At 56.3% G+C, this 22,108-nt stretch overlaps 1 protein-coding gene across 5 annotated transcripts; it reads left to right on the plus strand.

The window, feature by feature from the left end:
* Positions 1-10: 10 nt before the first annotated feature.
* Positions 11-21,683, plus strand: BRD9 (bromodomain containing 9). Of its 5 annotated transcripts, none has more exons than XM_060009709.1 (17): positions 11-175; positions 829-1,043; positions 1,345-1,477; positions 3,220-3,280; positions 3,719-3,863; positions 5,783-5,893; positions 6,507-6,682; positions 7,855-7,987; positions 9,561-9,636; positions 10,803-10,898; positions 11,325-11,457; positions 13,209-13,320; positions 16,713-16,751; positions 17,826-17,925; positions 19,787-19,954; positions 20,929-21,033; positions 21,139-21,683. In XM_060009709.1, the coding sequence occupies exons 1-16, from the start codon at positions 124-126 to the stop codon at positions 21,027-21,029; spliced, it is 1,851 nt and encodes a 616-aa protein (XP_059865692.1). In that variant the 5' UTR covers positions 11-123; the 3' UTR covers positions 21,030-21,033; positions 21,139-21,683. The 5 variants fall into 5 exon arrangements, with proteins under 5 accessions (XP_059865692.1, XP_059865690.1, XP_059865691.1 ...); XM_060009707.1 differs by having other exon boundaries at positions 21,142-21,683; XM_060009708.1 differs by having other exon boundaries at positions 21,178-21,683.
* The last annotated feature ends 425 nt before the right edge of the window (positions 21,684-22,108 follow it).

The raw sequence follows: 22,108 nt of genomic DNA on the forward strand, positions 1-22,108 counted from the left end.
CGGTCTCGGCGCCCGCTTCCGGCGCGATCCCGCAAGCTCCGCGGCGAGGCGGGGGGAGAACCAGGGTCGGGGGTCGGCGGCCACGGTGCGGCAGGACTCGCTGCTGCCCTCGGCGCCGTCGCCATGGGCAAGAAGCACAAGAAGCATAAGGCCGAGTGGCGCTCGTCGTACGAGGGTGAGGCGGCGGACGCGCTTTGTGACGCTGGGAGGGCGGACGGGCGGGCGTTCGAGGCGGCGGGGATCCCGGGGACGAGAGCGGGGATCCGGGGCGCGCCGGCGGGGTCTCGGGGCCGCGCCTCTCAAGCGTCCGTCTAGCTCTGGCCGCATCCTGGAGAGAAGCGCTGAGCACCTCTGTGGTTCTTCGTCCGTGTTTCCCGAGGTCTTCTCCCGCCTTTGCCGCCTGTGCCCTGGTCCGGCAGCCCCTGGTCCCGGTGTCAGGGACGCCGCACGGGGACTGCTGCAGGACAGGAAGGGGGTGACCACAGGCCAGGACCTGGGGGTAGAGGATTGTGCGCCTGGGCCCCAGGCGTGGTCTGGCTCCTCCCCCCTGACAGTGACCCAGAGATCTCCCTGCAGCCCCCCTGAGAATGTCTGTGGGCGAGAGGGAGGGAGCACTCCACCTGTCTTTGCCCCCAGCAGCATCTTTCGCTGTTGGTTTTGGCATTCCCCTGCTGTCCACCTGAGCTTAGCCGATCCCCCCACCTTCCTGGGCCTCTGTGTCCTCCCCATGACACCCCACCCTGGGCCCACCACGCTGCCGACAGGGCAGCAGTATGCGCCTCTGAGCGCCCTGAGCACACACGGTGAAGGTCGCCTGCGTGTCCACAGACTATGCAGACAAGCCTTTGGAGAAGCCCCTGAAGCTGGTGCTCAAGGTTGGAGGAAGTGAAGTGACAGAGCTCTCAGGGTCCGGCCACGACTCCAGTTACTACGATGACAGGTCAGACCACGAGCGAGAGAGGCACAAGGAGAAGAAGAAGAAGAAAAAGAAAAAGTCGGAGAAGGAGAAGCACCTTGACGATGAAGAAAGAAGGAAGCGAAAGGTGAGCGAGGGCGGCCAAAACCCCTGGGGGGCAGGTGGAGCAAGGGCTTCCTGGCCTCCGGAAGCGAGTGTTCTGTTTCTCGTAGGGTGTAGGGTGCGCCGTGAAGAGGTCGGTTGCTTCGGTTTTGGCTCTTTGCGCATCTTTTCTTGTCTGGCCCCTGGGGGGCGGGTCTTTGAAGGGTGGTGGCCTGGAGTAAGAAGGGGCTCTGGAAGAGGACTTTTCTCTCTTAGCTTTCCCTGAGGAACGCGAGGTCTGTTAACAAGTACTTCGTTGCTCTCGCTGCCTTGACCCTGCCTCACAGGAAGAGAAGAAGCGGAAGCGGGAAAAGGAACACTGTGACACAGAGGGAGAGGCGGACGACTTTGATCCGGGGAAGAAGGTGGAGGTGGAGCCGCCCCCCGACCGGCCTGTCCGAGCGTGCCGGACACAGCCAGGCAAGTGGCGGCGTTTTCAGAGACGTCCTGGAGCTTCGGAGCTTGGCGCTGTGAACTAGTGGTTGGCATCCGCCCTTCAGCTCTTGGGAGAAGCATAGGAAGGAAGGAACAGCATTTTCTCTCCCAGGGCCTCACACAGAGTAGCTGGATGGACCTAAAGTTCTTGCCATCCTCTCTGAACTCCTAGAGCAGGGCTTGGCCCACCACTGCTGGCCTTTTTTTTTTAAAGCCCAGGAGCTAATGAGAAGCTCATTGTGGACGGGAGGAGGCTAGTGCCGGTATCAGTTATTCAGGACATCATCCCCCTGGGAGCTATGCTGGCTGCAGCAGAGGAAGGCTTCTGGAGTGCTCGGGACGCTCTGATTTGTGCGTGGTCGCTTCCCTCAGAGGCTGTCAGGTTGTCAGGAGGTGCTGGACTGGAGGCGGGTTTGTCCTGCAGGTGTTTCTTCCTTGGCTTGGGGTCTGGCCACCTTTGAGTTGCCGGGGTGGGGGCAGGGGAGGTACTGTATTGCAGTGTGGGGTTGCTGCTTCCTGGCAACACCCTCTCCTGCGGGAGTCATTGCTGTAGGGAACAGGCAGGACTCAGGGCCCTTGGGCCTGCTGTGGAGCAGAGAAGGTCAGGCACAGAGCATCAGTGCCTCAGATGAACGCGCCTGAAGTTACTACAGTTACTAGTACTTGCTAGCTTAATCTGCCCAACGGCCTGTTGGAGAGCATACGTTTAGCACCTGCCCCAGTGTACCTGAAAAACTCACGATCAGACGATGCTCTCTTGGACCTGTCCTGATCACTCTCAAGAGCGTCACTCTTGGGACCCGCAGGTCTGCACTCGTGTTGCCCTTCAGCCCAGAAGTGAGCCATTTCCCCAAGGAGCCCTGGTTGCTTGGTGGAGAACAGCATTCAGAATGCCAGATCTGGGCGCTGGGTGTGGGCCTTGGGGGACAAAGCTAGGGAGGACCATTTAATACATACTCTTGCGGAAGGAAGCCTGTACCGACATCTGCGTTCACATTCCCTGAAAACCGTGTTTTTCACGCTGTGGGCCCAGAGACGTGGTTAACAATTGGAGTCCTCACGGGAACTCTCATTTTTATCCCCGTTTTACAGATAAACAGAGGCATGCCCAGAAGTTTAGGCCCGTAAACGATATCAAGTACAATGATATCGGTGCATCCAGGGTCAGCTTCTATGTCCAGAGCCGTCGTCTGCTGCTTCATACCTTGTGTGGAATGTCCCAGGCCCAGGAGTGCTGGGGGCTGGAGACAGGGTGATGAGTGATGGCTCTACGTCACTGTTTGAGAGGGGTGTTGGCAGTCTGAGCGTTTAGGGGACCAGTGTTGTGGGTGCCCTTTTTCACCCTGCTGAGCTTTGCGGGATCTGCTTATCTTTTTTTTTTTTTTTTTTTTTTTGGTGATATGCGGGCCTCTCACTGTTGTGGCCTCTCCCATTGCGGAGCGCTGGCTCAGCGGCCATGGCTCACGGGAGCAGCCGCTCCGTGGCATGTGGGATCTTCCCGGACCGGGGCACGAACCCGCGTCCCCTGCATCGGCAGGCGGACTCTCAACCACTGCGCCACCAGGGAAGCCCCCTGCTTATCTTTATATCCAGTTCTCATTTGAACCCAAAACATTGTAGAACAAGAAATAGATAAATAAGTATTACGAAATTGGAGTTTGTTTTCTGGTGAAGTGATACCAAAATCCTTTTGTTCAATTTTATTTTTTTACTTTTGAAATCGTCAGCTGAAAATGAGAGCACGCCTATTCAGCAACTACTAGAGCATTTCCTCCGCCAGCTCCAGAGGTAAAGAGCTTTTCTAAAGGGTTTGTGCTAGGGGACATCTGAGGTGTCTTCTCTCTCTGGTGTTCTTGCCTCACCCCTGTCACCTGTAAAGCAGGCCCTTCACCTTCACTGGGTAACGCTCGGTCGGGGCGGTGGGGCACTGCCATGTGGGAGCAGAGCTGGGAGGGCTCGAGAACACCTCCTTCATCTCCTCTGAGTCTGCACCGGTTGTCAGACGCCCTGATGTAGAGTCATGGCAGGAGCCGGGATGGTAGTTTTGGAATTTTCAGTGTATCCAAAATACCACAGTTTTAAAGAGCATAAATTTTAATTGTTATTTTTAAGAAACAAATCTTAAAATCTGGTTAATTGTATCAAATTTTTAACTGGGAGGGGTTTTGTTTAGAAATTTAGATTTCAGGGTTTTTCCAGTTTAAATAAAGATGTTTGTGTTTTCAGAAAAGATCCTCATGGATTTTTTGCTTTTCCTGTCACGGATGCAATTGCTCCTGGATACTCAATGATAATAAAACACCCGATGGATTTTGGCACAATGAGAGACAAAATTGTAGCTAATGAATACAAGTCAGTCACGGAATTTAAGGTAAATTCATTTCAGCTCCTGAAGTAATTGTTAGGAGGCTCCATGTGTCTTCATGTGCGGTAGACACTGCGTACATCTTAGGTTGTTTCCAGTTCCAAGTCTTCGTGGGTGTTTCTACGTTGGGTTGGCGTTTCGCCAGCATGGGGCTGGTTGTACTTTTCTCAGTATTTTGGTCTAGAAGCTGGCCTGTATGTTGCGTGCTAGTAGACGTGTTTCTTTTTAAGTTACTGTTTTTGCACAAATGGACGTGTTGGGTCAAGCGGGGATGTGTTCGTTTTGGCCTGGCCCCAGAATGGGTATTTTTAGAAACATAATTTTCCTTATCTTAGTAACCGGGAGTTTAAATTTTTTAGGATAACAGATCTTCATGTCTCCTGACTACTCTGTTCCTAACTCCCTGTTTCTCAGCACTGGCTGTGAAAGGGAAGAATTGCTTATTGGCTTTCAGGTTCGGGGGAAGATCAAAACAAATGCTTGACAACATTGACAATAACGTCACTTAGAAAAAGGCTTTAGGTTTCTTAGGTTCTGTTAACTTCGGAAAAGCTTGGCTTTTCTGTTTCTATTTACTGGAGACCTTACTTAATGAAAGGGTTTGCTGACCTGCAGAAACAGCACAACAGACTAAAGGGAGGGTGGGAGAAAAGGCAAGTTTTCATAGGAAAGTCAGGCACGGCTCCTGTGGGCAGGTGGCTAATAATGACCCATGTCCTAGAGGCGACCTGTCCACCCGCAGGCCCCTAATTTGGCCACTCACCCAGGGACAAAGCCAAGACGTGTCCTCCAGAGAGTGTTCTGAGCCTGTCACGGTTGGGCCTTGTGACAGAGGGACTTTATGGCCTCGGTCCCAGCCCTGGGGACAGCAGCACCGTGACTTGGTAAGGACTCCAGGTGGTACATGCTGCATTAGCAGTCGTCCATCCTGAGGTCTGACTCACCTGTGACAGGTGTACCCTAAGGAATTTGGCTAGGTGGTAAAATGCTGATATTTCCAAGCATTTACTTTTATTGTAAGTTTTTCACTAAGGCTCTTCTTTATTTTAGGGGAAAATGTTTTTCTAATCGTACTAGAGTCACTGTCCGTAGACAGAATTTTAAATCCTATGGAAAAATCCCAGAGGTAGAGGACATGCCCACCTCTCAGTTAATCCCTCTGCTTTTGCTTAAAAGAACTGGTTGTTGGTTTTTGTTCCTATTAATGTCTGAGTTCCTTCCAAAGAGAGGGAATAGGGTGGGTCAGGAAGGAAGCAGAGGGAACCAGCATTTTACTCCTGTGAAATGTGTGTGTCACGTTCAGAAAGAAGTTACACACGTTGGCAAGCTTCTCACTGGAATATTTTTCATACAAATAAAGACCGATGAACAATTATGAAAATTTCTCAGAGTTTTTAAAAAGTACTCTTTAATTACTCAGCCATAAAAAAAGAATGAAATATTGCCATTGGCAGCAACATGGATAAACCTAGAGACGATCATACCTAGTGAAGTGAGTCAGATAGAGACAAATGTTACACGACGTCACTTGTGGAGTGTAAAAAATGTAACAGTCTATGTACAAGACAGCAGCAGACTCACAGGCATAGGAAACAAAGTACAGTTACCAAAGGGGACAGGCATGGGGGGGGAGCCTAAATTTGGACTTTGGGACTAACAGTTACAGACTATTATATATAAAAAACAGACAGGCAACAAGGATTTACTGCATAGAATAGGGAACTATATGCTCAATATCTTAATAGGAGTCCATAGTGGAAAATACCTGTGAAAGTTCATATAAATTAACAAAGGTTACTCCTTGAATTAGAGAGCCAAATCGTTTTCCACTCTGTTTCAGCCCCTTCCGGCCTCTTGATAGAAACCTCAACTCTTTGTTGTTATCTGTGGTGTTTCAAACTTGATGCATTCTTTTTTCTTTTCAGGCAGATTTCAAACTGATGTGTGATAATGCAATGACGTACAACAGACCCGACACCGTGTACTACAAGTTAGCTAAGAAGATCCTCCACGCGGGCTTTAAGATGATGAGCAAAGTAAGGGACCCTCTAACAGCGAGCGAGGAGCCTCGGCTGTGAGCGTCCTCCTCCACGATCCTTGTGCCTAAACAGAAGCTCACAGTGACTGACATGCTTCCATCCATCCGCCCCTGGCCACGGCGTGGACCCTCTGCTCTAGGGTAGACCCCCAGCCAGCCGCCCTCCCCACGCCCCTCTCCTGCAGGCGCTCTCTGCTCTCTGCTCCTGCCCCAGCTGCAGGGTCTCGCGTAGGGTTGGTGCAGAGTTCCGGAGCTGTTGGTCTCACTGGGTCGCAGCCTGCGTTGCGGGCTTGTTTTACGTGGTTGCCTCTCTGAATCCAGACAGCCATCCCGGGCATCCCAGGTGGCTTCCCCGACCTCTCCCGTGAGCCAGGCTGCATGCGTCACGCATCTAGGACCAGTGCCTTGGGCCTGACCAGCCCATAGGTGAGGTGCATCCCCGCCAGCTCTGAGCACTCCCGGCCAGTTGGCACGGCCTTTGGTGCCGCACCCCGTGGCAGCTTAGCTGTTAGGCCAGGTGGGGCTGTGGCCACCCATCCCATCCCATCGTCATGGTGCCTTGGCCGGAGGGAGAGGTAAAGTCCCTGCTGCTCTGTCCTTTCTGATTCTAGGAGCGGCTGTTAGCTTTGAAGCGCAGCATGTCGTTTATGCAGGACATGGATTTTTCTCAGCAGGCAGCTCTTTTGGGCAACGAAGATACAGCCGTCGAGGAGCCTGTTCCTGAAGTTGTGCCCGTACAAGTAGAAACTGCTAAGAAATCCAAAAGGCCGAGTAGAGAAGTCATCAGGTACAGGACTGCCCGCCGTGGGGGCCAGGGCTCTGTGGGGAGCAGGTGACGAGCTGGGCCTCGCGGGTCTGTGCAGCTGCCGTGGGCAGGCTGCCTGCGTTGCTGGCGGGAGAGTTTGCTCTTTGGAAGCCGAGGGCCATGTTTGTAGCCCCCGGGCTTTCAAGGCAGCTGGGACAGGCCCTGGACCCTGTGTTCAGAGGGAGGCGACCCTTCTTCCCTGCCCACCTTGGGAATGAGGTGGCCGCGGTGGGTGCAGGGAGTGTCAGAAGACCCCGAGCCCCGGGGTCAGTTGTGAGGGGCGCGGCTCTCTGCTCTGTGACCCACACTCTCCGCTTGCCAGTGCACAGTGACTCGTCCTGGAAGAGAGTCACTGTCACCCTGACGGACCCCCGCCAGCCGGCCGGCCACACACACGCTCTGTTCCAGGTGTGGTTTGGCTCTGCGGTGTCCACTGCTGACCAGTCGCTGCCATTCCCACACTCATGCTCTGTGTGAATATTTGCTGACCCCTCACTCCCAGGACATGCCCTCCCGCGTAGGACGCGCATTGGCGACCTGGGCTTGCCCGTTGCAGGCTCTGCGCGCGTGTGCTGCTTCGGGCAGACAGCTGCGAGAGGGCGGGCTCCCCGCGCCGGTTGCTGTGAGCCTGGGCCTGAGCGAGGGCCTTCCGCAGGCTCGAGAGCCCCAGGAGGGCTCACCCCAGCCCCACAGTTCCTTGCAGGGGCTCGGCGCCTCTGCTTCTAGAGCCTTCCACTGGAAGGGGGCGGGGGGCGCCTCCCTCGGGCGCTGGCAGTCCGCTCTTCCTCTGCCTCTGCGGTCTTAGGCGCCCTGGGTCCTGGGGGGCTCTCCAGCCCGGGCTCACTGCCAGCGCCCCAGCCCCGCGTGGGATTGTCACTTTTTTACTGGCGCCTCGAGTGGCACTAACCCGTGAGGCCCCTGTTGCTCTTAAAGTGACCGAAACGCGTAGCTGAGACACAAGAAACGTGGAGCATCTGCTTGGCTTGTACTTTCTCGTCTTAGCGGAAGCGTCGGAAGTAGAAGGAAGGGAGTTACAGTGCGCTCTGCGCTGCCCTGTGCCGCGCCCTGGCGTGGCATGAGGGACGGACTGTGGGGATGAGGGGTGCGTGTGCCCACGTGCGGCCCGTTGACTCCTGCCTGTTTCTGCCTCATAGCTGCATGTTCGAGCCGGAAGGAAACGCCTGCAGCCTGACCGACAGCACCGCGGAGGAGCACGTCCTGGCCTTGGTGGAGCACGCGGCCGACGAGGCCCGGGACAGGATCAACCGGCTGGTCCCCGGTGGCAAGGTAGCACTCCCGAACGGGATGGCTGTGTTTCTGCCAGGACAGTGGCACGGCCGTCACGAGCGAGAGGTTAGCCGGTCATTATGAGCATGTGGTCGGAGTCCCGCTGGTGTCCGGGCGGCGCTGTTGTCACCGGAGGGGTCAGCTCCTCGTCCCCACTGGCCGTGGTAGCCTGCTGGCCGGTCTCCCGGAGGGCAGGGGGGGACTCCAAGGGCACCTCAAGGACAGGAGGGGTGTGGTTGTGTGCGGGCCGCCTGCCCGCAGGGGCGCTAACCTCTGTCCCCGGGCCGAGGCCAAGCCGGCCAGGACTCTCTGCTGTAGGTGAATCCTTTCCCCTGTGTGCTCACGCGTCTGTGACCCAGGTGTGAGCCTGTGCGGAGGGCTCTGCCCTGCCCTCCTCTGAGCACCTTCTCTCTCAAACACAAGGTGTCCTCCCTCCGTGCATCCGATAGAAATAGCGTGAATCTCACACGCGTGCGGCTTTAAACCTCCTAGTAGTCGCATTAGCAAGGACACAGATGAGATTAACCCTAGTGTTTAGTTTGACGTGATACGTCTAAAATTCTATTTCAACGTGCAGTCTGTGTAAAGACGTATTACAGCTTTACTTTGTATTTTTGTACTAAGTCTGGGAAACATGCGTTGGAATTTACATTTTACGTAAAGAAGTTTGAAGTGGTAACAATTTGGATGTGTCGGGTTATATGAAATACGTTACATTTTACGCCACGTGTTTCTTTTTATTTCCAACGTGCCTTCTAGAAAGTTTGAAGTTGCCCGTGTGGCTCACGTGATAGTTCTTTCTGTTGAGCTCGCTTGTCTGCACTCCTGTGGCCTTTCAGCCCTGGAGTCAGCATTTCTCTAAGGAGCCCTGGTTCCCTAGCGGAGAGCGGCATCCCAGACCTAGACCTGGGCCCTGGTGGACAAAGCTTCCAGGAAGGCCCCGTCCGTCCGTACAGCCTGTACTGACGTCCGTGTTTACGTTCACTGAACACCGAGTTTTCACACGGAAACGTTCAATTCCGTGGGTCTGCTTTGCTTTTCCCCCTTACAGTTTCGCAGTTCCACCGTGAGAAACCCGACTTACATCGCCTCTCCATCCCCCTCTACCCCGTGCCCTACTCACCCTGCTCGGACGCTGGGCCCCTCGCACACACGGACCCACACGGCAGCCTCCCCTTCCTGGGCCCTCCCGACAGCCTGTGCAGGGGCTGCTCTTGCGCGCAGGCTGGTTTTCAAACGGAGATGAGTTCCCACGGGCGTCAGAGGTGGATCTCGGGTCTCCTTGACCAGGCCCCGACCCAGCTCGCTGTGCTCGGGCCTCTGACTGCTGGAAAAGGCTGTTTCTAGGGTTCGCTCTCTGTCTTCAAAGCTCCTGTTTGGAGCCCATCCCAGAAGTTCTGCGATCGCACACGTGTGCACGTGGCCTTTGTTCACAGGGAAACGAGTAACTTCGTGGCCTTTTAGGATTCAGGCCGCCCTCGGAGGCCTCTGTTCTGTTGGTGTCTCGGTGGAGCCCTGGGCCAGGGGGCTGGGGCCATCCAGAGAGCGGGCGCTCAGGCGTGCTTCCTTGCAGATGGGCTACCTGAAGAAGAACGGGGACGGGAGCCTGCTCTACAGCGTGGTCAACACGGCCGAGCCGGACGCAGACGGTGAGCGGCTCACACGCGCTCCCCTCACCTCTGTCCCGTTCGGTGACCTTGCACCTCACGGCCTGCCTGAGATGCCCCTTTTCCCTGGTCACGACGCTGTGGTGAAGTGTAGATAAAGGCGTGTCCAGTCTCCCACACAGCGGGACGCAAATGTGGTCAGTGGACCGCGGGCGGCCGTCCAGTGGGGCCGGAGATGCTGGTCAGACCTTTCGGACCAAGGGCCCCAAGCCCCAAGTGCTTGGGGTCGCGCTCCCCAAAGCTGCAGCAAGGCCCTGGGAGCTGGGTTTGCTTCACAGCCCAGCTGAGGCTCCTCTGTTGGAACCGGGGCACTGAGGTCTGCCCGCCCTCGAGGCTAGAACGAGGCAGGCGTCTGCCCCACACGACCTGCCTGGCAGCTGCATCAGGGAAGCTTTCGAAGGAGGCAGGAGCTTCCTTGAAGGGAGGGTCCATCCAACCTGTACGGCCACGGCTGTGGTCTTTAAAGTACTTTTACACTTTTCCATCTTCTGCAAAAGTATTTCAAAGGCTTGTCACACACACACAGCAGGTGAAACACCCCCCTTGTTCTCACCTGCGTGGATGTGGGACGGCTCTCACGGCCCAGCGTGCCCCTCGGTGCTTCCCCGCCACCGCCAAGATGAGCAGGGTCACTCAGTGTCCTCTGATGGATGAGGGGGACAGGCGCTGGCCACTGCTTTTGACCTTCAGTTGGAGTGAATCATAACGTTCTCGTTAGAAGAGAACAGGCGAGCTGGTCAACACTTAGCAAGAGAACATGAGAGGGAGGTTCAGATTGGGGATTTGAAGGGTCCTGCTCAGGTCACGTGAGCAACTTGAAGGGCGAATTCAGCGTAGGAATTGCCCTCAGGCTGCTCTGTTGCTCTTGTGACACGTGGCCCGAGGTCTCTCGGAGGTGGTGAGCGGTACCGTGGGTTTGGGAAGGTTATGTTGCCCTGTGGTGGGCAGACCGCTGGCCTGTCGTCATGAGAGCTGGGGCACTGAGGTGAGATCACGGTGCAGCTGAGACGAGAGAAAGGCAGCCAGCTTGGTAGATCGGCTGTAGATGGGCACAGGGAGCCCCCGGGCCCGCCCTCCTGCGTGCACCCATCACTGCCTGGGGCTGGGGGCTCCGGGGTCACCTGCTCACAGCCCTGGTGCCCTTGCAGAGGAGGAGACGCACCCGGTGGACCTGAGCGCGCTGTCCAGCAAGCTGCTGCCCGGCTTCACCGCGCTGGGCTTCAGGGAGGAGCGGAGGAGCAGAGGTGAGCGCCCCAGGGGCCCCGGCTCACCGTGTGGGCGCCACGTCCAGGCCTGGTTTGGAGCCTCATCTTACAGGTCAGGTCCCGGGAAGCGCTGGGAATCAGGAGCCCACCGGGCAGGTGGGCAGGTGCCGCCTCTGCCGCTGGGGGGGCGGGGCCTGCACGTGGCAGCCGCCTGTGTGTGCGGTTTACGTTTCCTCCAACAAGCTGTCACGCTTCATCTGTTGGAGGGCTCGCGAGACTGCCTGCAGCGGGGCCCCTGCGCGAAGGGCGGGAGGACGCGTGGGCCTCACGCTGGGCTCCCTGGCTTGTGCGGCTCCTGCGTGACCTCCCCGCCCTCGGAGGACGCGGCGTGGGCGTGGCGCAGGGTCGCGGGGCGTGGCCCGCGTGTGCCCGCAGCCTTGCCGACGCCCTGCCCCGCCCCCCCAGTCACCTTCCTGTCCGGTGCCAGCACTGCCCTGTCCACGCACAACAACTCAGTGTTCGGCGACCTGAAGTGCGACGAGGTGGAGCTGCTGTACTCGGCCTACGGAGACGAGACGGGTGTGCAGTGCGCGCTGAGGTGGGCGGTGGCGCGGCCCTTGCGGGCAGGGCTGGGGTGGGGGCCGGGTTGTTTCCAGTAGACCTCCGCGGCCACCGCAGGCGGCCCTGAAGCTCGGCTCACTCGCTTGGTCGGGATTTGGAGGTGATGACGGTCCAGGCCGGAGCCACGGGAGCCCGCGTGTGGGACGGCCGTGCGCCGTCACGGGGAGCCGGGGTCGCGGCTGTCCTAAAGAGGGTCTCGTGGCCGCGCGCCGGCTCCGGCCGCCAGAACAAAGCGGCTCGCACAGCACACACTCGCGGTCTCCAGTCCTGGAGGCGGGAAGCCGAGGTGCAGGTGCGGGCAGGGCAGCTCCTCCCGGGGCCTCTCGCCGGCGTGCAGACAGCCGTCCCCCGCACCCTCCCCCGGCTTCCCTCTGCGCATCTGCGTCCTGAGCTCCCTTCCTCTGGGGACACCAAGGTTAGGCCCCCCCCAAAGACCTGGTTTTAACTTAATCACCTTTAAATTTTAAAGGCCGCATCTCAAAATAGTCACGTTCTGAGGTACAGGGGCTCAGGGCCTCAACGTGTGAGTTTTGGGAACGCGGTTCAGCCCCAGCTGTGATTAAAATTAGGGATAGAGTATTGCATTTCTATAGGACTGTTTTCGTATTTTTTGTTTTCTGAGACAAAGTAAAAGTGGATCATTCTTTTAGAATTTTTGTGGCTTTCTATGGGGAAAGTAACGATTTTGCCAGTCTCTGAGAAATAGAGTCTTCCCATATCAGATCTTTGTTTTATTCCAAAGAGAATATGGAATATCTTTGAAGAGCACACAACAAGAAATCAGTTAGCTCCTAACACAGTAAATGAATTCCTAACCCTGATTTTTGTGCGGAAACAGAAGTGAAGGTGAAAAAGCAAGGAGGAAGCTGCAGGTGGGAGGCTCGTGTCCCGAGTGGTTGGCCCTCTCCTCGGCTCAGCTCTGGGGGGACCACTCCCCATGGTTCAGGCAGCAAGTGCAGCCGGCACGAGCTCGCCCCCGGCGAGCTCAATATATGACCTTCCACGAGCTCCTGGACGGCCTACGGATCCTGGGCCGCCTGAACAGCCCAGGAAGCAGGCCGCGCCCTTCGCGGTGCCAGCGCCCCTTTTCCCCCGGGAGAGCTGCTGCTCGGCCCTGCTCCCCACCCCAAGGCTCCTGGTGGAGACCCTCCGGGCCCGCGGCCCTCCCTGCCCCACGTGAGGGCCTTTGCAGTCCGGGGCCCCTGCTGGGACTTGGCCTGGCTCTGCGGCTTGGGCTGTGGGTTCTGTTCCCGGCCTCCTTTCCAAATTTGCTGTTTCGTCTTGTTTTGGATTTTCAAGCATTCACACGGTCCAGAGATCAAAATGACACTCAGGGTGCACGTGGGGAGTCTTGCTCCCGTACCTGCCGCCCCGCTCCCCAGCGTGGAGCCCTCCGCAGCACGCTCTCCTCAGTATCCCTGTGTTTCTAAATCCAAAACGCGCAGATAGGAGTGTGCTGCTTTTGTGAAAGCTAGCGTGAGCTGTATCGGGATGCGGATACGTGTTCTTCACTTTGCTCTTTAGCTCTTCTGGGTCCCGGGCCGCTCTGATGAAGACTGTTCTCCACTCCCCAAACCGCTGCACCTGGAGGTGCAGAGAGCCTGTCCTGTGTGTAGCGAGGTGTAGCGAGAGCCTGTCCTGTGGGGGCGTGTCTGAGGGGCGTGCAGCCGGGATGGGGCGTGGGCACGGAGGGCGGCTTCCAGCCTGTTTTCTCGCGGCCCTTCCCAGCCTGCAGGAGTTTGTGAAGGATGCCGGGAGCTACAGCAAGAAGCTGGTGGATGACCTCCTGGACCAGATCACGGGCGGGGACCACTCACGGATGCTCTTCCAGCTGAGGCAGGTGGGTGCGCTGGGCCACTCCTGTGCCCGCCAGACTGGGCGCTAGGGGATGTGCTGTTTTTAGGTGGTCGGTGGCTGTTTCTCCCTCACTGGTTATTATTTATTCTTTGTTTTTACTTTAGTCAATTATCTTTCAGAGAAACTTACAGAGTTCCTCTCTGTCTGGCACGTATTCTCCATCACTCTCTAGACCTACATTTCTTTCATCTGCTGTCACTTTCCTTCGTCCTGAAAACTTTCCTTTGAAGTTTCTTAAAGGACAGATTTGCTGGCTACGAATTTACTCAGCTTTTTCTTTATCTGAAAAGTGTCTTCATTTTCCTTCGTTTTTGAAAGTCACCTTCCCGGTGTGGAATTATAGGGTGACATTTTAGCCTCTACTTAAAATGGTCGCTTACTCACTTTGTTTCTGAGGAAGTGTCTGCAGTCATTTTTATCTTTGTTTTCCGTTTTTAATGTGTCTTTTTTTGGTCAAGATCAAGGATTGGCAAATTTGGGCCCATAAGCTAATAATGTTTTTTACAGTTTTTGAAGATTTAAAAGAAAAAAAGAAAAACGTACTACAGACCATGCGTGACCACAAAGCTTCAGATATTTGCTCTCCAGCCATTTGGAGAAAAAGTGCTGCGTGTTGTAGATACTTGAAAATTATAGTTTCTATAACTGACTTACATCTGTTTACTTTTGGTGTTTTTTCGTGTGCTTTTCTTGTCTTTATTCTGCTTAACATTTGGTGAGCTTCTTGGGCTTCTCGGTGTATAGTTTTCATCAAACTTGGAATATTTTCAGCCTTTATTTCTTCAAATATCGTTTTTCTTTTTTGTGTGTGAAGTCTAGATTGTGCTTTCATTTCTTTATCATTTTTTTATTGAAGTATAGTTGATGTGCGATGTTACGTAAGTTTCAGGTATACAATATAGCGATTCACAATTTTTAAAGTTTATATTTCATTCCTAGTTATTATAAAATACTGGCTCTGTTCCCCGTGTTGCACAGTACATCCTTGTAGCTTATTTGTGCAGAGTAGTTTGTACCCCTTACTCCCCTATCTTGCCCCTCCCCCTTCCCTCTCCCCACTGGTTACCACTAGTTTGTTCTCTGTATCTGTGAGTCTGCTTCTTTTTTGTTGTATTCACTGGTTTGTTGTGTTTTTTAGGTTACAAATACAAGTGATAACACACAGTATTTGTGTTTCTTTGACTTATCTCACGTAGCATAAAATCCTCCAAGTCCATCCATGTTATTGCCAGTCGTAAAATTTCGTTCTACGTTACGGCTAAATCGTACTTCGTTGTATGTATATGTGTGTATGTGTGTGTGTGGATATATATATATCTATATATCCACACACACACACGCACGCACCCACATACACCACATCTTTTTTATCCATTCATCTGTTGATGGACACTTAGGTTGCTTCCATGTCTTGGCACACATAAATAATCTTCTATGAACATTGGAGTACACGTATCTTTTCGAATTTGTATACGTTTTGGATCTACACCCAGAAGTGGAATTGCTGGATCACGTGGTAGCTCTGTTTTTAGTTTTCTTGAGGAACCTCCATACTGCTTTCCACAGTGGCTGCACCAACGTACATTGCCACCCACAGTGTGGGAGGGCTCCCTTTCTCCACGCCCTCTCCAGCATTTGGTATTTGATGACAGCCGCTCTGACAGGTGTGAGGTGATCTCCTTTTGGTTTTGATTTGCATTTCCCTGATGATTAGCGACGTTGAGCATCTTTTCACGTGCCCGTTGGCCATCTGTAAGTCTTCTTTGGAGAAATGTCTGTTTAATTCTTCTGCCCATTTTTTAATTGGGTGGGTTGTTTTTCTGATGTTGAATTGTGTGAGCTATTTATGTATTTGGGATATTAATCCCTATTGGTCATATCATTTGCAAATATTTTCTCCCATTCAGTAGGTTGTCTTTTTGTTTTGTCTATAGTTTCCTTTGCTGTGCAAAAGCTTTTAAGTTTAATTAGGTCTCATTTGTTTATTTTTGCTTTTATTTTCTTTGCTTTAGGAGACAGATCCAAAAACAAAACTATTGCTACGATTTGTATCAATGTTCTGCTTATGTTTTTTTCTAGGAGTTTTATGGTTTCTGGTCTTACACTTAGGTCTTTAATTCACTTTGAGTTTCTTTTTGTATGTGGTGTTAGGTAGTGTTCTGATTTCATTCTTCTACATGTAGCTGTCCAGTTGTCCCAGCACCGCTTGTTGCACAGACTGTCCTTTCTTGCATTGGAAGAAGTAGTATGGTTAAAACGGCCATGCTATCCAAGGCAGTCCACAGATTCAGTGCAATCCCTATCAAAATACCAGTGGCATTTTTCACAAAACTGGAACAAATAATTTTAAAATTGATATGGAAACACGAAAGACCCCGAACAGCCAAAGCAATCTTGAGACAGAATAGCTGGAGGTATCACACTCCCAGGCTTTGGACTGTACTACAAAGATAGAGTAATCAAAACAGTGTGGTATTGGCACAGAAACAGACACACAGATCAGTGGAACAGAATAGAGAGCCCAGAAATAAACTCACCCACTTGTGGCCAATTTATGACAGAGAAGGCAAGAACAGTTTGATCAATTTTCTGAATGAACTGTGTTCAGAGTGGCATAATTTCAGATGTGCCGAAGCATTAATAACATCCAATAGTGAAATGTATGCGTCAGCAGGAGTTCATGTGAGGAAACAGATGGTAAAATAATGGCAGTGTTTATTTTTCTGCTTAAGAGTTGTGAAGCTGTTAACACAAGCGAGTCTCAGAAACATCATCTTGAGCAAAAGATCGCAGATGGAGAGCGTGCAGGCTGAGTAACTTTCTAGGTTCATCCACAGAACTAGGGTGGTTTCACACAGTGCTTCTGCCAGGTCACAGGACACGGCTCAGTGCAACCTTTGTGCTTGGTCAGAGTGGTGGTCACAGGGGTGGTCAAGTGTGCGCCCTCCCCTGGCGCTGAGCAGGCCAGAGAGAAGGGTGCCTGGCCTGTGGCCCCATCCCTGCGAGGGCGGTGGTACCACAGGCGTCGTGCTCTGTCGGGATCCAGCTGGTCTCTGGTTCTCTCTACCTCCTGGGTTAAACCGTTTTCCAGGTTAAACCATTGGCTGTTTTTCCAACGTCTGACTTTCCTCTTTGGTGTTCTGCCCCCAGGGATGCAGACGCAGGTTGGGGTGCTCTCCTTGGTGTCCACCTCACCCCAGGGTGGTCTCGTGAGCCGGGCCGCACGGGCCGTGTGGTTCACAGTGCGGCACGACCCCACGAGGGCCAGCTCGGAGCAGCGGATGAGCCGCGTCCACCTCATGCGTGGGCGACTGGATGAGTGGTTCTGTGTAAAACTGTTGTGGAACACTGGTTCTTGTCTCTTTTGCTTTGCAGAGGAGAAGCGTTCCGACGAAGCCTCTGGATGAAGGAAAGGTGCGTCTCGTGGACAAGTTAGTAGAAACCTAATTGTTTGGGTTCCCATGAGGACAGTTGTGTTTGGCCTTTGAAATGGTTGAGATATTTTATTTAGAAACTGGCTGCGTTGCTGATGAGGAATCTTAAGTGGTGGTCCCCCCATCCCGACTGTGATGACTGGACTGAGGGTGTGGGCACAGCACATTCCTCCAAATTGGACAGAGGGATTCACGGGCTGGAGGGGCGGCCCGCAGGGTGAGCAGGGGTCTTCCGGTCCTCCCAGAAGGTGGGCTCGCCGGCGGACACGTGCTGTCAGCTGGGGCGTCCTGGGGCCTCGCCAGCGCTGGGGCGGGCACTCTGTGAGGAAACGCTCCGCTGCGGTCCGGCCATGGTTTCCTCATCCTGCCCTGGGGTGACTTGGAGCACTTGTGGCCCCCAGCTTTGCACACGGCCATGTGGGCAGAGATGCCAGGACTCTGGGCAGGGTGTGGGGGCCTGGACTCCAGGGGTCACCTGGCCTTGGTGACCGGGGGGCCCACCCAGGGCAGAGCGTCAGGTGCCTGTCAGGTGGGGGCCCTTGGATGGGCAGAATTGGAGAAGGTGCCAAGGGCATCTCCCCTGGGTGCACGGGGCAGCCAGGGTTCTGCTCGGGTCTCTGTCTGGGTTACACAGACACGTGTGGGTGCCGGCCTCACACAGTCTGCGAGGAGCTGGGATGGGCTGCAGGCTGCCTTGGGCAGGGACCCGGCCGCTCTGGCCCGCAGCAGGGCCTCCGTGGGTCAGCCCAGAGAAGGAAAGAGAGTGCGCTGCTCTGGAATCTGCCGCGTTATCTGTTAAGTTCCTGGAAGGTAGCCTGGCCCTTCAGGTCTTGGGTCTCTCTCAGGTCCCCTCAGCGCCTGTAGGTCCCCAGAGACCAGCCGCCTTCATTGCTGGTCCAGGTACAGGCATCCACTGGGAGCTCACCCCTGGGCTGCGGTGTGGGCTCTTCGGGTGGACACGACGCGACAGGCCTGGCCTCCCCGTGGCTGGCAGGCCGTTACATCCGTGTCAGCTGCCTCTCCTTTCCTGTCTCACATCGCTTGTCTCCTGCAGGCGGGGGACCCTCTCGGGGATGGTGGCCCCGCCCTGGACTTCATGGCCATGAAGTCCTACTCGGACGTCTCTCTGGACATCTCCGTGCTCGGCTGTCTGGGTAGGTTGTGCCGGGCACCTCCCGGCGGGCAGGGTGGCTCGGCCCTGCCCATTGGCCGCACGATGAAGACCCCCATCCTCAGGACCCCCCAGGTGACTCCAGATGGGGCCCGCCTTGGGAATCGTCTGCTGGGGTCCCGCCCCCGGTTAGTGCAGTGGTGTGCTCCCTACCGTCGTCCACGTGTGCCCACTGGGCTGGCCCTGTCGGGGAAGATGCCTCTGTGCTCCCCTCGGCTCTTGTGTGCCGACGAGGCCCTCCCAGCCCCTCGTGGCCAGTGGTTTTCATGGTGCGTCTCCTCCCCTCCCCCTTCAGACCTGCTGGACGTACTGTGCGTCCCCTCAGTGGTCTCGCCAGGGCAGTTCCCCCAGGGGACCTGTGGCAGCCTCTGGAGACGTCTTTGGCCTCACACTTGGGACCTGGTGCTTCTGGCCTCAAGTAGACAGAGGCCAGAGGTGCTGCTGACCGCCCTGGAGCCCCAGAAGAGCCCCAGCAGGAATGGCCTGGCCTGCGGCTGGGGGCTGGGTCCGCGCCCCGCCTGCTGTTGGAAGTGGACCTCGTCACCCCGTCGTGAAGGGTGTCAGGCAGCCTCGCTCCGTCACGCAGCCTGGCAGGCCCTGCTTCTGGTTGAAGCGCGTCAGACCCTTGGTGTTCAGCGCGGTTGTGGATAGGACTGCGCTCCAGCCTGCCGTCTGGCTGTGTGCTGGTTTCCCAGCGGTTCGGGGGTCCCCAGGACCACCCCCAGGTGTGATTCCTTAGGACCCCAGGACTCGGAGGGGCCTGGGGGGGTGTTGCTGCGGGAGACCCGGCCCCAGCTGCCAGCGCCCTCCCCACGAGCCCCCAGCCGGAGCTGTGACGACCGGCACCCTCTGCCTGGCCCAGCCCCGGCCCCAGACTCCCAGCAGGAAGGCGGGGGCCCAGGACAAAGCACACCGTGGCCCAGACGGTCTGGCACGGCGCCCCCTCGGTCACTCAGGCGGTGGGAGCCAGCCAGGGGCCGGTCTGGCTTCTGACAACTGTTCTCTTTCCTCTCGCGGAGTCCGAGGTTTCTCCACTTCACCTGGTTGTGGTAGTTTGGTCACAGCAGCCCTGGTTGGTTCTCCTTTAGGTTTATTCTTCGCGGGGTGCGTTTCGTCGTTGGGCCTGGGGGTTTGGAGCTGAATGTGGGGAGTCTGGCTGTAGTTCTCCAGCACCCTCCTGAGCCCGACTCTGCCCACCTGCCTTTGGTCTGCTCTCTGCTTGGTTTCGGGCCGTGGCGGGCGAGTCCTGGGGGCGCTGGGCGCCCTTCTGCTGACCTGTCAGTCTCCTGGGCTCGCCGTAGCTGCCATTCTTTTCACCCCCAGAAGCTCCACCGACTTTTCCTGCATCGTCCCCCTCTTGCCTCCGGTCACGTGTCCTTTGCCTTTGGAACACGCGGTGCGTGTTCCTAATCTCTGTCCCCGCATCTCACTCGCAGGGCTGTCCCCCGGTGGGGCTGCGTGTCCCTGTTTCTCTGCCTGCATGGGCGTGGCTGGTGGGATGCGCTGGATTTAGTCGGCGCCTTTGCACGTGCCGGGCGCTGTTCCGATGGTCGTTAGGCAGCTTGGAGCGTCGGGCCCTGTCTGGGTTTTTCTTAGGCCGTCTTAGGGTACAGAGCCAGGTCAGTGCAGGGCGGACGTGGTCCCACCATTAGGCCGCGCCCTTCGGGGGGCTTGGGCCGCAGGTGACCACAGCATGTGTGCGGCTCTTGACCCCCCAAGAGGCCACCCTCACACTGGCGCAGGGCAGGCTCAGCCAGGCGTTTGTCGTCCTTGGTGCGTGTGGTGACGTGGCTGCGGGTGGACGGGCTGGCCGGCCTCCACATCCCATCGTCCCGTGTGTGCAGGGAAAGTGAAGAAGGAGCTGGACCACGACGACAGCCACCTGAGCCTGGACGAGACCACGAAGCTCCTTCAGGACCTGCAGGAGGCGCAGGCAGAGCGTGGGGGCTCCCGGCCGTCCTCCAACCTCAGCTCCCTGTCCAACGCCTCTGACAGGGACCAGCGCCACCTGGGTGAGGCCGCCTCGTGCAGAGTGGCGTGGGCCGCAGCCGGGAGGGCCCTGGCCCCTGGGGTTCCCGGGCCAGGCGGCTGCACTGAGGTGAAGGCTTTGGGTGGGACTCAGTCTAGGGATCTGGGGGCTTGGCCGGAAGGTGCTGCAGGTCCCGTGTCAGGAGGAGCCCCCAGCCGTGGACCTGCCAGCCTCCAGAGTGAGGGATTGGGAACGTTGCTTTCTTTCTGCTGTTCCTACTTGTGGTCCTGAAGCCCCGTGTGGACAAGTGTGTTCCTGCAGGACCCTCGTGTGGGGAGAGCACAGGACCTTGCCTGGCCTGGGAGTCCCCTGGTGAACCAGTGAGGGTGGGTGGGTGTGTCGGGGCCCCGCCCGGACAGTGCGTCTCCTGGCCACTTGAGCGCGCTAGATGAGTCCTCACCCTGCTGTTGCAGTTCCCAGATACCGACACCGAGTTACTCTTTCAGTGTAACAGAGCTTGGCGTTCGGGGGAGGGGGCGATGAGTGATCACCTGTAGAGGTTTGGCTAAAACTGTCTTAAGGACCAGCATTTTGGTCCCGTTAACCTTGTGATAAAGGCATGTGAAGGAGGTTCCAGGTGACCCTGGGGCAGCTCCAGATATGAGGGCCCCGAGGTCCTGGTGGACTCAGGGTGACACTGGGGCTCCTCCAGAGCGTGGGATTGTCTGAGGCCCCGGCCGAGGAGCCTTCCTTCCTGCAGAAGCAGCAGCCCTGCTGCGTGGAGGCTCGGGGCCCCCTTTCTGGGGCCATCGGGCGGCCCATCCCTGGGAGCCACGGCTCGGGGCGGAGGCCCGGGCTCAGCTGGCTGCAGCCACGCGGACGTTCGTGTTCAGCACACGTGCATTTGTAGCTTTTAAAGTTGTCCCGTGGAGCAGCGATGCCCCTGAAGGAGGGTCGTGAGCTGCGTGCGTGTGGCAGACCCTGGGGTGACACGTCCCTTCTCTCCCGTGATTGCAGGAAGCCCTTCTCGCCTCAGTGCTGGGGAGCAGCCCGAGGGGACCCACGACCCGTACGAGTTTCTTCAGTCCCCAGAGCCCGCAGCCTCCACAAAGAGCTAGCCCCGTAGGTGGCCTTTGGTTGTTTCTTATTTTGTAAGCTTTTATTTGCATGTACCGTTTTTGTCATGAGACGAAGACTTTCATTTTGTCCCCTTTGGCGTGCGGGAAGCAGCCCCGGGAGGTGGTGACTCGTCTGTCGTCATGTTAGCCGCGCTGGGACGCAGCGTTTCTGTGAGTGGTCCTGTGCGTCCTGAAGAGTTGGAGATCACTCGTAAAGGGTGTGTGACCAGATGCCGGGCAGCTGCTGTGATCTGTCTCTGAGCTTCTCGGTGGCGGTGAAGTCCTCCTCTGTGCCTGTGTGGACGCACCTGTCTGCCCCACGTCCTCTGGGAGAAGCCCTTGGGAGGCAGACGTGGGTGCGTCTGTCTCTGTTCCCTGCGGCATCCTACACGTTCCCGCCCCGCCCGTGCCCCACGTCCCCACGTTTCCCAGGCGGGTCGTGGCGGGGGCCGCGTCGGGGCTGGGAGTGAGGGCGGCGTCCCCGTTCTCTGAGCCTTGTGCTGAGAGGGGCGCCCCCTGCTGACAGCTGGCCTGTCCTGCTGGCCGTGGCGAAGGGTTAAGTGTCTGAAAACGCTCTTTGTTCTGGATGTGTTTACTGGAAGCCTGTTTGTATTTGCAGAATGTAAATACAGGTCTTAATAAAAAGATACTCAAAGGGTGTCATCACGCGTAGTTACTTACAGCACTGCTAGGTGTCCCCTTTTGCGTGACTTAGTCAAAACCCTTGTCACGCGAGCTGGATGGCATCCCTTCTTCCTAGCCCCGTCTCCTGCGGTCTGCTCCGCATCTGGCCCGGTTCTTGGCACCGCAGTGACGTCCGGGGTCACGCCCATCCCCGCACAGTTTCCCGTTCTGTTCCCTCGCCGTGAAACGTAAAGCCGGAGCCTCCGTTACCTCCCGGGGCAGGGTCAGTCCTGGGAGAGGCGTGTGGCCGAGAGGCCAGGGAGCAGGGCTGGCTGCCTCGCTGTCTGGACAGACGAGGATCCCCGTGAGCACCGGGGAAAGGGGAGACAAGGCATCTCACAGGCGAAGCGTCAGGAGCAGCTGTGGCTGCTGTGAGCAGATGAGTTTATCAGCAG

The sequence above is a fragment of the Delphinus delphis genome, chromosome 3, assembly GCF_949987515.2.
Source record: "Delphinus delphis chromosome 3, mDelDel1.2, whole genome shotgun sequence".
Lineage (NCBI taxonomy): Eukaryota > Metazoa > Chordata > Mammalia > Artiodactyla > Delphinidae > Delphinus > Delphinus delphis.

Bases quoted from the DNA above. Each gene is read 5' to 3' on its own strand.
- BRD9 (XM_060009709.1), top strand. From the start codon at position 124: ATGGGCAAGAAGCACAAGAAGCATAAGGCCGAGTGGCGCTCGTCGTAC. The intron at 3,281-3,718 runs GTAAAGAGCTTT...TTGTGTTTTCAG, and splicing joins TTCCTCCGCCAGCTCCAGAG to AAAAGATCCTCATGGATTTT. The intron at 10,899-11,324 runs GTGAGCGCCCCA...CCGCCCCCCCAG, and splicing joins GGAGGAGCGGAGGAGCAGAG to TCACCTTCCTGTCCGGTGCC.